At 44.5% G+C, this 18,127-nt stretch overlaps 1 protein-coding gene across 1 annotated transcript; it reads right to left on the bottom strand.

Annotated features, from left to right (window-relative positions):
* Positions 1-1,104: 1,104 nt before the first annotated feature.
* On the bottom strand, positions 1,105-17,738 carry LOC130857676 (follicle-stimulating hormone receptor). Its single transcript, XM_057743388.1, has 3 exons — positions 17,620-17,738; positions 6,818-7,003; positions 1,105-2,551 (listed from the first exon to the last, which is right to left on the bottom strand). The coding sequence occupies exons 1-3, from the start codon at positions 17,736-17,738 to the stop codon at positions 1,318-1,320; spliced, it is 1,539 nt and encodes a 512-aa protein (XP_057599371.1). The 3' UTR covers positions 1,105-1,317.
* Positions 17,739-18,127: the final 389 nt, after the last annotated feature.

Below are 18,127 nucleotides of genomic sequence, written 5' to 3'. Positions count from 1 at the left end.
GTAAACTGACATTCACCAAGCCTGTTAAAGCATTAGGCACTTTACACCCATTTTCTTTTCCAATTCTATAGTAAGCCCAATAGTCAGATATTATCATCAATTTCCGTGTACAGAGGAAGACACTGAGCCTGGGGAGGAGTCCTGGCTTGTCATGGAGTAAGAATAAAATCTCAGCTCCGATTCCACAGCTGCTATGTTCTTAACAGTGTAATTCACACGCACGCCGTACAGGTTGTATCTTCTATCAGCGCTCAACCGAAGAAGCAACAGCAGCTCTGCATGCATGTATGATATATGTCGTAAGGATGTGTTACAGGGAATTGGCTTACATGACTGTGGGAGTGGGCTAAGTGGTCTCCGTAAGGATGTTGTCTCTACATCTGATGCTAGAGCCTGACGTCCATAGGGCAACAGTCATAAGGGGAAGATCCTGAGCGTGCTTGAAGCTGCAAGCACGAGACAGAACCCCACAAGGTCACTGTTCTTGTTGCTTCTGACCTTGGTGACAAAAGTATTCTGTAGCAGGTGGGTTCTTCATCATGGAGCTAAACACATACAATTGGCTTAGGAGGTGGAGAACCTGAAAAGATTCCAGGGGACAGTGGAGCCATTGCAGGCCCAGCCGCTGCTTCACAGCAGTGAGCTGAATCAGCAAATGAGCAGCAAAGCACGAGTGCCAGAATGGCTGCAGCTGCCCTTTCACCTTCCTATTTCCCTGAGAAGCATCCATGTGGCCCACCCTGAGGGGAAACATATCAGAAGGGGAATTCTGGCAAATGACGTCCACCTACTCAAGTTGACACATTACAAAGCCATCACATAGGTGCTCAATAAATATTCGTTGAGTGAGTGAATATTGTGCTACCTCTTTTGGAAGTTCTCTGGGAGTCAGAAAACTTAATTTTGGCTCTGCTTCTTATAAGCTAAGCAATTTTGAACAAGTCACTTAACCCTTCGGGTCTTGGTTTCCTCATCTACACGTATAAAACTCTAAGAATAATTCCTTTTCTGCCTATTTAATAGGACTTTTATAGGGATCAGTTGAGATGATTTGAACAAAAGCACTTTGAACATTATAAAGGATAGAACAAACATGATGTAGTATTACATTTTAATTATTAATGTTGTTATTAATACTTCAGCTTCCTAATGAATCACATGGAGTTAATAGTTTCTGACTAATTTACCTTATGGATGTGCCGGGAAGATGAATTAGATGAAGTACGTAGAAGTTCTCTGTCAGCTATGCCACGGCATATTCTTCAAAGGCAAGATTTAATTGTCATTCAACACTCAGAAACACTTGTACATTGTGTTTTAGTTCTGGGCTAAATGTCTTAGGGGGATAAGTGTGTAATTGGAACCATTGGTAACCCTGGGAGCTGGAGGGCAGTGGCCATTCCTTGGGTGAAAGTTGTGGGCAGTGGATGAGGTTTCTGTCCTATAGGTCTGGGCTTGCATTTCATAGCAGCCAAACTTGCTCAGCAGAATGAAGAAATCCCTGCGGAAATTCTTGGTAAAGATGGCATAAAGGAAGGGGTTGGCACAGGAGTTGATGGGGTAGAACAGGACCAGGAGGATCTTTGACTTGGACACTGTGATGAGGGGCACCTTGAGGGAGGCAGAGATGGCAAAGAAGGAGATGGGCGCCATGCAGAGGAAGTCGGTGAAGATGAGCATGGCCATGCGCTTGGCGATCTTGGTGTCACTAGAGGAGGACGTGATGTTGGGGTTCCTCACCGTGACGTAGATGTGAGTGTAGCAGCCACAGATGACCACAAAGGCCAGGACATTGAGCACAAGGAGGGACATAACATAGAGCTGTGACAAGGGGCTGTCAATATCCATGGGCAGGCAGATACTCACCTTCATATAGCTGCTGATGCCAAAGATGGGAAAGAGGGCGACTGCAAAAGCAAAGATCCAGCCCGCCAGCATGACACTGGCAGCATGGCGGAGCTGCACTTTGCGTTCTAGCTGCATGGCATGGGTGATAGTGTGCCATCTTTCCAGTGTGATGGCTGTCAGAGTGTAGACTGAGAGCTCACTGGCAAAGACAGTGAAAAAGCCGGCCGTGTCACAGCCTGCTCCAGTTTGCCAATCAATGGCATAGTTGTGGTACTGGCTTTTGGTGTGGATATCAACTGATGCTATGAGTAGCAGGTAGATTCCAATGCAGAGGTCAGCAAAGGCCAGATTGCACATAAGGAATCGGGGGACTGTGAGTTTGTATTGGCTGGTGATCAGGATCATGAGCACTAGGATGTTGCCAGTGATGGCCAGGATGCTGATAAACCATATCAAGACTCTGAGAATATCATACCCCATGATATCTTCACAAGGATTGAATGCATCTGGCTCGGGGGAGCAAGTCACATCAACCGCTTCATTGCATAAGTCATAGTCAAATTCACTGTACATCATGTCAAATCCTTTGGCATAACTGGACTCATCATCTTCTGCCAAAGAGACTCTCTGACCCCTAGCCTGAGTCATATCATCAGCTTCTTGCCTTAAAATAGATTTGTTGCAAATTGGATGAAGGTCAGAGCTGGAAAAATACAAAAAGGAATAGAATCAATATGTTGGATCCAGAATGGCAAATATATCACTGTCTTATATCAGGTAGAGAATGGGGTTTCTTTCTGAGATTTTTATTTTCTTCTGACAGTTTGTCTGCCCTTGAGGCTAAGCTCAAGGGTTAATGCTGCTTACTGTAAGTGAACAGAACAGCTCGTGTATCTATTCCTAGAGTTGGATGGCCCACTGGGGAAACCATCTGGCCACAACCTGAATGTGGGTAGGAAGGCGCCTGGGACCAGCTAAGCCTTGCTGTTAAGTGCAAATAATTTACGGACCTGATATCAACTCCATCCTCGCCCTTCCCCATCTCCATTCAGCTCTCTCTTCATATGCCTGAGTAGGAAATACCCCCTTTCCTCTACTCTAAACTCCAGTCCTGGAAGCTCTGGACTGTTCTCTGACTCAAATGAGAGTTTTTTTAATCTACATAAATTAGACGATCAGAGTCTGTTGTTGGTTCCCTGCCAGCCCTGCCCCTGGCTCTTTGGTACTCAGGCTACCAGGAGGTCTGCTAATTTGCCTGAAACGTTAAGAAGGGGCCTAATATTCTTTATTCTTTCACTCCCCGGGGGCCACAGCAGGCCTCAGGCATGTATTTATCTGCAAGGTAAGCCTGGCTCTCTCATATTCAATAGTTCCATAGTGAGTGCCCCAAAGGGCAAACGCAGGTTGCAAGGGGGCCTAATTTCCTCCAAGATTGTAACTCATTCCCTAGGGAGCTGGCTCTTCTTGGGCTCACGTTTCTGTCTTAGTTTTCCCTTTAAACCCCAATGTATAAGAGGCCTCATCAACAGAATAGAGGCACTTACAAAAGAGATTTGAATGAAAGCCAGATGATAAATATTCCATCCAGACAAGTGGATAGTGTATGTAGAGAGAGAGGACAATAATTCTGTTTTGAAGCAAAGGCTTAAGGAATGGGAATGTTTCACATTGTGGAAACACACACACCCCCATTCCCTCCCTCCCTCCCTGAGGGGCAAGCTCATAGCAATGTTAAGTGACTGCATTTCTCTCAGGCCTTAACATAATCTCCTAAGTGAGTGCGGAGGTGAATGTTGAAACTCTTCAAAGATATTCCGGCCCCGCCCCACCCCCGCCCCTGCCTTATAAGGAGAGAGTGGCTGGGGCGGGAGAAGGTAAAGATTGCTTAGGTACTAAAGGATGAGGGTTGGCCAAGTGTGCCAGCAGACAACAGACTGAACTTTTCCCCATCACCATCTAGGAGAAGGGGCTGTTAGTGAGACCCCTCTCCTTTCTCTCCCCTCCAGAAAGTGAATTGAATTGCCAGGAAGTCATTTTCCCTTGGACCAAGGGACTCTTCCCCCCCCCCCCCCCGGATAATGTGCCCTTTTTTGTTTTAGAGACTTCTCACATCAGTCACAGTTTACACTAAGGGGGTTAAACAGTTAACATACATGTAATTGAAAATGCGCAGAAAATCTTTTGGTTCAGTCAGATCTTACAAGAGAGGTGAGGCAAGCCCAGAGATAGGCAGAGAGAAGACAAGAGAATCACTCTGTGTTTCTTATTCTGACTCCTGACTCCTAAACCCGGTCATTGGATTAGTGGCAGCCCAGTTGTAGGAACAGGAAGTAAGTAACCTGGTGCCCGCAGAATGTGATTTGGTTCACTGGAACAGAACTGACTAACCATCTAGACCCAGCCTCCACTTCCCAGGGCTTATGTTGGCTTTTGGGAAGATGCTTATTGTTGATACTGCTACAGTATCAACATTTTAAATATTGATGCTTCCCTTTCCTGAAACAGAAGTGACCCAATGACATGAGTGGGGAAAAGGTAAACAATGTATGTCTCTTAGAGAAGAATAGAAAGAAAAATGGAAGCGGGGAAGTAGTCTTGCCTCTGCAGTACCTCAGCAAATCCTAAGTATTATACAGAGCTGGGAATTCAGTTTGGGTTGAGGTTAAAAAGTAGTACTCTTGGACCCCAATAAATCAATGAATAGATACTTGGGAAGTGCCTGGCAGAATGGCCCAGAGCCTGAGCTTCGGAGACAATCAGACGGACCAGGGAGTTTGGATCTGAGTTTGTTTGGTGTTGGTAAAGTTACTTACTGTCTCTGAGCCTCGGTTTCTGCCTTTGTGAGAAGGGAATAAAAATGGTGCTGTTACCTTTGTGAAAATTAAATGAGATAAAGGTGCAAAGTATTACAGTGCCTGGCAGTGAGTACTCAGCAGGTATCAGCCATACGAAGACAGAGGATGGTGGTTACTTACTGAGTTCATGTTGGGGTCTAAGCCCTATGTGAGTACTTAATGAACATGCCACAGTGCATCATCTTAAAAATCTACCTGGGAAGGAAAGGCCTAAATACAAGAAATAACAAAACAGGGGGCAAATATCAATGCAAGCTGAGTATAGAACTATGACGAGGACATAACTGGTTCAATGACAAATGAAGGGTGTGGTTAGTAAGGTCTTTCCATGAGCATCCAGGAGCTCCATTGGCCAAAATCTTACAGTCACAAGGGCCTAACATTTACAATTTGGGCATTATTTCCAAATGAGGTTTGGAGGAACAATTTCATCACACACCTTTAACCTCAGATTTCATTACCTAACCACATCTACTGTGGTACACCATGAAATGACACAATTAAAAAATGAATCCTGCAATTATCTTCCGAATGGCATAACCATATTGTTTTGGGTTTGTGACTTTGTTAAATATAAAGTCTGGACAGCACTGTGATTTTTGTTACTCCATCTTGGCACGTCTTCCTAGAAGAGGCCTGAGCCTCTCCTTTGCCGCACCTGACAAGCCCTGATGTAAGTTACAGTAGGGACCTAGAGAGGGTGAGAGCCGGATAGTCTGGAGGGATCAGGGAAGTCTTCAAGGCGTGGTACAATGCAAGGCAGACCTGGAGATTTCTAGTCTGGAGAGCCCTGAGGCTAGTCCACACTGCGGAGCGGTGGTGAGACCAGAGGAGTCTAAGCAGCAGAGTAAGAGAATACAGTCCTCTGATGTGTGAGTGCTGACCCAGACAGCACATGATGTGCAGCTCTTTCAGTGGTCTTAACGTCCTCTGAGATTTCTCCTGGGGGAATTTAACTCCAGGGTTTTGGCAGTGAAATTGGTATCTTTCTTGCCCTGGCTGGAATATCTCTTTCTGGAATATAAAAGGCAGGCCTTTCTGCCTTAGCCCGAGCCCTTAAGAATTCTAGCTCCTAAGAAGAAATCCCCTGGCCCTTGAGCTCATCGGTGAGGAGTGTCTGATTCTGGATAGTTCCCCAATGATGTGTGCTAATTCTGAAAAGTAGCCCCTTTTCTGCAGATCCTATAAATGGGTCTGAGTGTGGACTGCTAATTAATTTGAAGGGTGTGTCCTGTGTGGTTGTTTCATTTTGCTTTAGAGCAGGGGATGTATCTGCATGTTAAGGCTGAATAACAGAGACTGTGTTCAACAGTGAAATAATGTCATGGAAGCTGTATGCGTGCTGGGCTACCCTGTGAGTGGGAACGAGGCATCATCTGATTGAGTGAGGACGCGTGGCATGAATTGTATCCGTGAGTTCAGAAGAGGCAGAAAGCTTTGAGAACTCCTGATACCCAATAAATTGTATCTCTGGTGGATCCTTTAAATGTCTGGAACAGGTAAAGTACTTCCTCTCCACTCTCTCCAGAACCTCAACTTTTTAATCAGTTACCCACTAAGACTTGGCTTTATTTGGTTACCCTCTTTAATCTGGGATTCCTGGAACCTGATCAGCCTTGAAAGCCAGAGTGAACAGATGTTGCAATCTTTGTCCTCACTGTGACGTGCTAAACTCTAAAGATGGGTTAGAGAGGTTTAGAGTGGTTGGGATGTGCTGTAGGTGTGTGCGTCAGTCTCTGCTATGGCATTTATGCATTGTCCCTCCAAAGTTGACTTTGATAGTCCCTGGCACATTTATGGGGTGCAGCATTTGGGACTTGGAGGATAAATCCATGTTGGTATGAAGGGAAAAGGGAACAAATTTGTATTAAGCATCAGCTATGAGTCACGCTTGCTTAGTGTTTTTCACGTTATCTCATTTAATATTTGATAGGTAGCCTACCATGTGGGTAGCCCTCTCCCGTGATCTAGCGTATACTTCCTTAGGCATAGTTCATCACGGATCCCTCTGCAAGTGGATTCTCTTCATGTCACACGTGCAGAAGTTGTGGACCAAGTTCTGTGTTGAAGAAGTACCCACGCAGGGCTCAAGAGATAGACATGAGAAGACTCACATTTGCCGCCTCCAGTTTGCGAAGGCGCAGCAGTGGCTGGGGTAGGTGAGGCTGGCCTCCACGAGAGTGACAAACTTTTCCAGACTGGGAAGCTTTTTTAAGTTGTAAGTTGACTTGGCCCGCAGCTTCTTAAGATTTTCTAAGCCATAGCTAGGCAGGGAATGGATCCTGGTTCTTGAAATATCTCTATAAGGAGAAAGGTAAACATAACCTGATTACTATGGGCCTAAAACTTTCTTCTCTGTTAGTATTCAAAATAGCAGGCACAGTAGTGATATTTTCACATGGGTGAGGAGGAGACTCCAATTCCTCCAGCACAGCTTGGTCAGATCAGTATTTGGCTAAAGGAACAGTTGGCCCTTATGTTCACGGTAGGAGGACCCAGGTAACATGTCACTCTGTATCCTGGATATGCTTTCTGGCTGACCTGGGGCTTAGCTGTAGCCCTTTCCCCTTCCACAGTCTTTCTGTAGCATAGATACCCACTAATTTACATAGGACCGAGGAAGCGAGACTATTTCCTCCTTACCATAAAACCGGATGTAAAAGTATATCTGATGAGCTGGGGTGGACTCTATAGCCATATTTCAGAAAAGAATGCAACAAGAACACATCGTAAGGGGAAGAGGTGTCTGGTGGGCAATAGAGGTACCCCCGGCACAAAGTCAAAGCGGCAGTAGAGCGTGGTGGTGGTGAGTGTGGCATCCACAGCCAGACGTGCCTGCCTCTCTACCTATTAGATTGGCGACCTTGGTCAAGTCACCTCACTTCTCTGTGTGTCAGCTTGCTCACCTATAAGACAGGAATGGTAATAATCATACCTACTTCAGAGGGTTATTTTGAGAATTAAATAAGTGCTAAAGTACATAGAGAACTTCCTGACCAACAGACAGCACTTGATGACTGGCAGCTGTTATCAGGAAACATCTCACACACACAGGCAGTTATTCTTGTTTTGTTGAAGACTCTCTGTCTTGGTGAACTAGGAGGTCTATATGGAAACCATCATAAATAGACACTTTAACCAGGTCCCTGTCCCTGGAGGGTTCCCGAGCCCCATCCTTTCTGGCAGCAACACCAGTGACATGGGCAATTTTCTGGCAGCACTGTTGGCAGCTGCAACCCTCAAAACAACCTGACCAGCGGCTGGGAGCAAAAGATTTAAATGGTACTGGCTTAGACCTGTTGGGGCCAGCAGGTTGGCTGTGAATGAGTGCTTCTGATGTGAGTGGTAGCAGGTGATGACCAGGATGGATTCATTTCAAGCACCCTTGGATATACTTGGTGAAGGAGAATCATCTAATGTCTGTATTTCCTGTACGTCAAAGCAGTGGGCACATGGACCAGTGCAACTTGGGGATGGGAATATATATCTGCTACCCTGTATTTTCTCCCAGTCTGGTGAAAATTACTTTCTCAAAGCCTTGTTTTCATTATGTCATTCATTTTCTTGCTCAAAAGTTTATAAAGCTTCCCGTTGTTCAGTTAAACCCACTTGTAGCTGGTGCCCTATAGTTGCTTCCCTTTCCCAAACTTCTTTTTTTTAATTTTAATTTTTTATTTATTGGCTGCATTGGGTCTTTGTTGCTGTGTGTGGGCTTTCTGTAGTTGCGGAGGGTGGGGGCTACCCTTTGTTGTGGAGAGTGGTGGCTGCTCTTCACTGGGTACGCGGGCTTCTTATTGCAGTGGCTTCTCTTGTGGAGTACGGGCTCCAGGCATTCAGGCTTCAGTAGTTGCGGTACATGGGCTCAGTAGTTGTGGCACATGGGCTTAGTTGCTCTGTGGCATGTGGGATCTTCCCAAACCAGGGCTTGAACCCATGTCCCCTGCATTGGTGGGCAGATTCCCAAGCACTGCACCACCAGGGAAACCCCCAATCAAACTTCTTATACTAGTTGTCCATACTTGGTGTCACTGTTTCCTCATTTCCTAATCCAACTCAATTTCTTCCCAATCCCTAGAGAAACAATATACACTAAGGTCATATCTCAGTTCTAACCTTCTTGATTTCTCAATTATATTTCACCTGTAAAACTCTCCTCCTTCCTGAGACACTCTTTTCTTGGCATCACTTTTTTAAAATTTCTTTGGATGTTTATTTTGGCTTATTTCCAATTTTGTTCTCTTTTTCTTCTATCTATTGAAGTTCCTCTAAACTCAGGCCACTTTCTGACTATATGTAATCTTCCCAGGTAATCTTACCCACCTCCTTGGTTCCAGATACTAGGTATATGCTGATGGCCTCCTAATGTATATCCCAGTTCAGATTCTACTTCTGAACCCCAAGCCCAGATAATCCATTGTCCATCAGATGCCACCCTTTTGATGACTTGCAAGTATCAAAACTGAATTTACCATCTTCCTTGTAAATATGTCCCTCCTTTTGTTTTCTTACCTCAGCAAATGACTCCTCTATTTCCCCTTGCTGTTCAGGATAGAAGCCTGGGAGTCATCCTTGACTCCTCCCCCTCCCTCCCTTGGCCTCAGTTTTTGTTCTCGCAAGCTTAACTTTTACATTTGTTTCAAATTGTTCCCCCCCCCTTTGTTTTTTTTGCCACAACTTTAGTCTAAGTGACCATAATCTCTGCCTGGAGAGAAAGGCAACAGTCTCATAACTGTTCTTCTCATGACCACTGTATTAAGGTTCTTCAGAGAAACAGAACCGTTAGGATATATAGAGATAGATAAGAGGAGTTTGGCTCACATGATTTTGGAGGCTGAGAAGTCTCGTGATATGCCATCTGCAAGCTGGAGACCCAGGAAAGTTCGTGGTATAATCTAGTCAGAGACAAAGGCCTGAGAACCAGGGAGGCCACTGGTTTAAGTCCCAGAGTTTGAAGGCCCAAGAACCAGGAGCTCCAATGTCTAAGGCCAGGAGAAGACCGATGTTCCAGCTCAAGGAAAAAGGAAGCACATGTGCCCTTCCTCTGCCTTTTTGTTCTGTTAGGGCCCTCAGCTGATTAGATGATGCCCACCTGCGTAGGGGAGGGTGACTCTTCTTTACTCAGCCTATTGATTCCAACGCTAATCTCTTCTGAAAATACTCCCACAGACACACTCAGAAATAATATCTTACCAGCTATCTGGGTATCCCATGGCCCAGTCAAGCTGACACATAAAAGTAATCATCATGGCCATCTAGCTCTCTAATGCAATCTTTACACTGCAGCTTGGGTGACATTTTAAAAATGCCAATTAGATTGTGACTTCCTGCTTATAACTAGTCAGTGATTCCCCACTGTACTTCCAGTGAAGTACAAAGCACTGGATATGATGTGCTGGTCATTTGCCTGGTTTTTCTCATGTTCATTCTGTGCCCTTTTCTGTGTTCTGCCAGAGAGATGGTCTCTAAAGATTCCATTTCACAGGTAGCATCTTGTCAATCAGCTTTCAATTGGGTTCAGCAAATAGCACTGGTGGGATTGGAGAGTGGGAGGAAGGGTGAAGTTAGGCATTTCTCATCCCTCCTCTACCTCAGGCAGCAGCTCCTCTGTGACTCCAGCTGTCATCAAACAGATCTGCTGACGATCCAGCAGCTACCAGTCATCCCAGTTCCTGTGCTCCAGTAAGACCACATCCTCACCTGCCCCTCAAGTCCTAGGATTAGTAGCAATTACCTACCATTGTTAATCTCTGAACTGCTAATCCCCTGCTTGATATCTAGGCAAATTCACATTTTCAGAGTTAATGATTACCTTTATATAATACCTATGTATATTTTCCTTAGTTCCCCTCCTCTTTGGATGCCACATAGATCAAATTTGTTAATGCTGTTGTTCAAATACTTCAGTGCGCTTGCTGATTTTTTGCTTGCTTGTTCTATTACTCCTGTGAAAAGTACAGTAAAATCTCCAACTATGATTTTATATTTGTATACTACTACTTTAAGTTTTGTCCATTTTTGGTTTATATATTTTTGATGATAATTTTAGATACATACAAATATAGAATTTTTACATTTTCCCGGTGACTTTCTTTCTCCTTCCTCCCTTCCTCCCTCCCTCCTTCCGTCTTTCCATCCTTCCTTCATTTTTTTTGCACCACATGGCTTGTGGGATCTTAGTTCCCCGACCAGGGACTGAACCCGTGCCCTCAGCAGTGAAAGCTCAGATTCCTAATAACTGGACTGCCAGGGAATTCCCTGGTGACTTTCTTTATATCGAGTAATATTTGTCTCCTGACACTGGGAGACAAATGGACATTTCTTCTTTGTTGGTTCCTTCCTTACCTCCAATCATTGGAATACCCATGGGCTCAGTGCCTAGCCTTCTTTTCTCCATTTGCACTTACCCTGTAGGTGAACTCATCTACTTTTATGACTTAAATGCCATTTATATGCTGATGGCCCCCCAATTTTTATCTCTAGGCTGCTCTTCTTTCCTAAACTCCAGATTCCCATATTCAGCTACCTTCTTATAATCTCTACTTGGATGTCGAATAGGCAGGTGATGCTTTAGATATTAAAAATTAAGCTCCTGATCTTTCCCCAAACCTTCTCTACTTGCAGCCTTTCCAGTTGTTTATTCAAAAACTTGGAAGTCATCCTTAACTCCTGTTTCTCTCACACACCATATACAAACCCTCAGCAAAATAACTTGGCTTTACCTTCCACATATATCTGGAATTTAACTACTTCTTACAACATTCACTGCTATCATCTTGAGGTAAAAGTTCTTGGTGTTCCAAGGTCTCTTTTCTAGGTCTTGCCTACGCATTCTAATTCTTTGGAGCTGGGGTCCCTGGTGGTGAGTCTGATCCATGAACCTTTGTCCCTGTGGAGAGTCTTTGTCCTCTGATGCCGAAAGATCCAGCTGTCCTGGCCTGTTCTCCACTTAGCCTTTCCATTGTTCCAGAGCCTCTCAACTTTCTTCTCTGCCCTAAAAAAAAAACCTCTCTAGTTTCTCTCTTTAGGCAATTGCTCCTCTGACGAGTTCTACTTTGACACTCAGTCTGGTCCCTGTGACCAAGTTCTTGTTTGGCCTGGTGTATGGGGGTCTTCTTTTTTCCCTCAAATATGGAAGGGAGCAAAGATTGCCTGGTTTGTCTAAAACAGTTCAAGGCTTCCGCCAAGTGAATGAGATGAAGGCGTAAACAAATGCCTTCAGGAATAATTTAAACCAGGGCAATTTTTTGTTACTTGCCGTTAACATTTTTCACATTTCTAAAATCAAGCAATACAAAACAGAAGACTGTTTTTTCTTAGCTATGCCTTACTGCCTTGATTTTACAATATACAAAAGTCACATTAATGGAGATTTCTAAAAATAAACAAATTTTTGTATTCCATGCAATACCATCATATTCTCTCAGTGACTCTGTAGTCAATTAAAGATGACTGCAAATTCTTTATACTCTTCCTTCGAGGGTCTATTTGCCCTTCCCTTGAATCCAGGCTGAAATGTGATGTCTTTGGACTATAGTAGAGTATGATGAAAGTGCTGCTAAACCCGTTTTGGAACTTGCCTTTAAGAGAACTGACAGCTTCTAAATTGGTCTTATGGAGCCATAAGCTGCCATGAAAGAACTCTGCCCTGAGAGTGCGATGCTGGAAAAAGTCTAGGCCATGTACAGAGGGTTCTGGAGGAGGAGATGCCGGTGTGTGTGTGTGTGTGTGTGTGTGTGTGTGTGTGTGTGTGTGTGTGTGTGTGTGTGTGTGTGTGTGTGTGTGTGTGTGTGTGTGTGTGTGTGTGTGTGTGTGTGTGTGTGTGTGTGTGTGTGTGTGTGTGTAGAGACAGAGAGGTACCAAGGAGCACAGATGCACCAGATATGTGAGTGAAGGGGACAACCTGGAGTAGACCCTCCAAGACCCAGCCACCTGAACTGACATCACATGAATCAGACAAGCCACCCAAACTTCTAAAACATAAAACCGTGGGCAAAATAGAATGATTGTTTTAAGCCGCTGAGTTTAAGGATAGCTTTTACGCAGAAATGAAGAACCCAAAGAGACTCTCTGTTATTTTATGATCTCCATCGTTTTTAACAGCTGTAGAGGTATTTTTCCTTGAAAGCCATTGAGTGCAATAGCACTATAGTCTGTATACTTTCTGCCTCTCTCACTTATATCTTTTGCTTTATATACTAGCTTTTTGTATTTGCCTTTTCTCTCTCCTGGAAGACAGAGGATTCCTTGCATTCTCAGCAGTGCCTTTCATGTAGTAAGCACCCAAAGAATTGTTGCTTTGTCCGAAGATAGGCTGGGAAGTGGCATTGATGGAGGATTGGGAAAGGAAATAGATCACCCCAGCAAGCTGTGATGTCTTCTGGCCTCTAGGACTTGCAAAGACGCTTATGTTCTCTCTTCTATTGTTTCATACTGTTCAACTTTTCATGTATATTTGTTTTGTCTCCTCAGCCAGATTTCAGATGCTCTGAGAGCAAGGATTATCAAGATATGAGGGTGAGTCAAAAATTATCCGCACTCTGGCTATAGAATTTATAGAAGTTTTAATATAACTGGAGTGCAGATAATTTTTGACCCACCCTTGTACATTTGTGTTCCACATGGTATTTGACACAGGGCTGGGCTCATGAAATCTACTCAATGGATAGTTGATTAGCAGAGAAAATGAGAAGTTGAAGCAAGTCTTATAGGAGAGCAAGTCTAAAGGGAGAAGTGTGCAAGGCAGACTGAGACAGGAAATCTGGATTTAAAGGAAGCTCAGCAAAATGGTGCTTCTGCAGTAGGCAATCATATGTGACTGAGAGTATCGAAGAAACTAAGGAAGAGAGCATCCTTGTGCACGGTTTACAAGGAGATAGACACAGATTAAAGAATAAGTAGACTAATGTGTTGGGGGGGAGGGGCAGTGGTGACCTGCATGCAATCTAGTGACTAGGTGTTGGATGGGGAAGCCTGCTTGGGAAGCGTTGGTGCCTTTCTGTCTGCTCAGTGTTCTGGAGATACATTCTATTTCCTCCTTATCACAGCTGCAAAATATGTGAGCTGCTGTCATTTTCACTAGGTAGCTTTGCTTCTGGGGTACTATGGCATCTTGTCAGTGTCCTGGAATCCAGAGCTTCTGCTGGTGGATGTTGAGGGGAGGGAGTGGTTGGTAGAAGAGAGGTGCAGAGTCATTTAGAGTTTGGTAAAGCAAAAGTCTTTAGCAGAAGTGGTTCCTGGGTGACAGGGAAATAAAAGTGTAGAAGTGTTTACTTCAAGCTTACTGGATACTTGCTGGGGTGAGCAAACGTGGAACCTATCATAAGACTTCCATATTTTGGACTAGCAGAAAATTGTTTCTCTGGTATCTCCACGGATTAGGAAAAATCCATAGGCATTTATATCAGCAGGGACAAAGAGGAGGTAAGTATGTTCTGTTCAGTGTGGTTTGAGACTTAATTACAAATATTCCCACTTTTGCTCTCTGTTCCCCTAACATATAGACACAGACACACAGAGTATAATCCCTGACTAAGATTCTCCCATGTGGCCTGGAAATCTAATGTTAGATTTTAATTCCTTTGTAAAACCACATTCCACTCTTAGGATGCAAATATCCCTAGGGGGAGTAACAAAACAAGGCATTATCAGTTATTCACATCTTCATCAAAGTGGGTTATTGTGACTGCTGGCTAACAGTAGGCTTGGAGAGAGACCCAGAACACAAAGCATGGCAGTGAGGGGTTTTTAGAAAGCTAAGTCTGAGCAACCATATTTTGAGGAGTCAAGGGAATCACAGGATGGGATTTGGTCTCTGAGCCTTGAAAGCCGGGCAGAAGAGTTTAGAATTTCTATGAGCAGAAGAATAACTTATTGAAAGCTGTGATTTTATAAGATTAGTCTTCAGAGCCTTACACATGGCATATAGTAGGTGTTCATTATTAAATGATTGGGAGGAGAAAGGATTGAAGGTAGGAAGGGGACGAAGTGGCTGTAACAGAAATTCAGGCATGAGATGAGACCTTACCTCCTCACACACTGTCACTTTATCTGTTAAGTCACTGTATCACTGTATCACATGGCAAAGATTTATTGGGTATCTGCTCTGCTACTATAGCCTCCTGTGAAAATTTCTGCAGAGATTATGGTTCTTGGAAGTAAAATTTGTCCCTCTACTAGAGTGAGAGAAGTTGGGGCAGGTACTGTTTGTTTTTGAGTCTCTCTATCCCTCACATCTAGCAGAGTACCAAGACACACAGTAGATGCTCAATCAACATCTACTGAATAGATGACGTGTAAGCCCTACTACGCTCAGTGAATGGGTGAGGATGTTTACTTTATTACTGATGTTGTTCCTGGGGCTGGTGGGCTGGACAGGGGCAGGAGTAATCGTGGGCTTGTGTTTTTAATCCTTGTCTTTCAGACCGGTCTCATGATGGCAGCCTTTGTTTTTAAGGTGCCACTTTGGTTAACATTTCAGCATTTGATTAACATTCTGGCAATGAATGATTTTGAGAATTTAAGTCCTGAAAAGTAGTACCAACAGGAGACATCATAAGGCAATGGCTGAAAAGATTTAGTAATTTTGAATGGTTTCAGCATTGTTAGGATTCTTGATTTTGAGATACAGAGTAGAAAGGGAAAGAGCAGTCAGTAATAAGACGCTGAGTCAGGAGAGGCAGGAGTTAAACTGCTCCGTGTCCCATTTAATAAAGTGTGTTATAGCCAGTGCCACAAATTTGATTTGAACAGTTTCTATTTTTCCCAGCAAAGATGTTATTACAGGTCAATCATTTCCATAAGTGAGAGCACATTTCTGGTGTATACTACACTGACAGATGGCTAGAAGACCTCTCTTTCATGATCCCAGGCGGAATAAAAAGGCAATTTACTATCTATAGGACTGTGGGTACACTGGTAATGGAAGAGAATCATTCTTATACAAATAACTCAGTGTTTGAATCTGAACTATCAAATGAATCTGAGCTATAGCCAAATCAATTTGATAAACCATCAGAATATGATTGTACTGGCTCCAGCCTGCAAAGGCAATGCATTAAATTTTCCCCACAGGAAGCGGTTTCCCAAGGAAACAGCAATTGCTTGATTGCTTAAAAAAAAAAACAAAAAAAAAGAAAACTTGAGTGAGTTCAGAATATCAGGTGAAAACTCAGATGGCTGCTGATGTTCAAGGTCAGGACTCACGAGGGGGAAATCAAGATGCGAGACTGCTCCTCGGAAACTCAGTGGAGCTTGCCTGTGTGCCCCTGGCTGTCTCTGCATCTGTTTCTCTTTGCAATGGAACATCTTATCCTGGCACCCTCAGGTGTTCAGAGACTCCCTGTTTTTCACTCAACTAAAATTTTTGCCTTCAGGAAAGGAGTTATGATTGGTTTGGGTGCCCTCCCCTTAACTCCTTTAGAATCCCTTGCATGTATCTACTGGGGAGAAAGTGCTGAGCCTGTTGGGGAGGAAGATTCACCACAGCTCTTGGAGGAGATATTCTGGAGACCGGGCCACGCTCCCCACTTCCCAGCATTGGTTCTAGGGCAGTGATTCTCAGTGTGCTTTCTAGACTAGCAGCATCAGCGTCACCTGCAAAGTTATTAGAGATGCAGGTGCTCAGGCCCTCCCCTGACCTGCTGAAGCAAAAATCCTGGGGGTGGGGATCAGCCACCTAGGGTTTTACAAGCATGTGGTTCTGATGCAAGGTCACAAGCTGCCCACAGCTTGAGGGCAGCTGGGGACCTTTGCCCTTGCCTGACTTACCCAAGACTTGGCTCCTCCCCGGGGCCAGCCTGCACGCAGTGACTGTTGATGAAAAGGCCTGGCCCCTTGCCTTAATTCAGTCAACTTTGAAGGGCCATCTTAACTCCAGAGCTCCCCATAGGATCAGCAGAAGCTTCTGCTGAAAATGCATTATGGTTCAACTTCCCTCTTAGCCTGATTCTGCTTCCATCAAGCACTCCCCACAGACTCCGAGAGGACTCTCCACTAAACCTTCTGCATGCAAATATTCACATCACAGTCTGATTTTCAGGGTGGGGAATCTGACCCAAGGCACAGTCATAGCCTGAGCAGCCTGTACTGTGGGCTGAGTGGTCTACACACACTCCTTCACCAACCCGTGAACCCACAGCACCAGCATGGGCTGGCCCTCTGCACACACTTAACAAGCAATTCTCAGGTTTAGCTGGGAGTCGGTGCATCAGGTTGCAGAAGTAGGGGATGGGATAGGCCCTAGAGTCCCAGGTTAGCAGCTAGAGAGGCTGGTAAGACATCTGCGGACTAACCTGAAAGCCCCAGAAAAGGAGGCTTGATGTTAACCTGATCAACCCTCTTGCCTCTAAGGGGAGGAGAAGGAGACCAGCAGTTATAGGCTGGACTTTCGGCCCGGATCTTGCATGTGTATCCTCATGCATTGAAATGTAAAGATGTGGGAATGTATTATCACTCTCTACCTTTTTAAGTCATGGGAAGTGCTTCATAATTCCTTTGTATTTTCTGTAAATTTTACTCCCTGTTCTGTGGTAAAAGGGTGGAAAATGGGTCTGTAACTTGAGGACCCTGCAGAACCATTGGTGATGGTGGCACCCCTTTTCTTGCTGGCATTTGTGGCAAGGCTGGCTGGGGTTCATGTTTGTATTTTCCACTGGACACTCTGATCAGACACCCTGCACAGTACCTTGGCCTGGGACCTGCTTGTCAACTGCAGGGGATGTTCTTCTGTGCTGTGTGTGTATCACTCACTAGTGTTCTTGGGCTGGGAGTCTGGTGTTTATCATTATTTCCTCCTCTATTTCAGTTCACAGCCAATTGTAGGGCCCTTACTGAATAACTTTTAGATGTTTGATTGGATGTGTTATGTACTTTAGGCAACATGGTATGGTGGGAACACATGGGATGAAAGACAGGAGACCTAGTTTCTGGTTCAAGTTCTGCCACGTATGGCGGCAGTGTGATCATTAACGGGTCACTTCCCATTTTGGGCTCTGGTTTCCTCAGCTGGATAATGAGCTGGTTGGGGATCTTGTCCATCTTGAACGCTCTCAGTAGCAGACAGTGGTTAAGGTGCTGTGATTTCCTGGCGTACCTGGTACAGGTCACATATGGAAACCTACCCCATCACAGATACGTTCTGACATAACAGATAGAGGTGCCTATTCAGGCACATTCAAAACCCTCATGACTGTTAGCTAAGTGAGGTTAGCATACTGCTATCCTGCTGGTCAAAGACATCAAAAGCACTTTCACTGTCTGATTTTCTCTCGGGTGCTCTGAGAATAGGAAGCATGGACGAAGCATTACAAGGTCTAAGGACTCGGTATATCGGAGCACAGGGACTGTGTGCCTGTCACTCGCTGTGTGTTACGCCGTGTCCCGCTTGGTGCTTTATAGTGCACGTCATGACTTTATATATGAAGCTG

This window comes from Hippopotamus amphibius, chromosome 7 (genome assembly GCF_030028045.1).
Source record: "Hippopotamus amphibius kiboko isolate mHipAmp2 chromosome 7, mHipAmp2.hap2, whole genome shotgun sequence".
In the NCBI taxonomy this organism is placed as follows: Eukaryota; Metazoa; Chordata; class Mammalia; order Artiodactyla; family Hippopotamidae; genus Hippopotamus; species Hippopotamus amphibius.
Note: the sequence above shows the minus strand (reverse complement) of the source record. Positions and strands in the feature narration are given on the sequence as shown.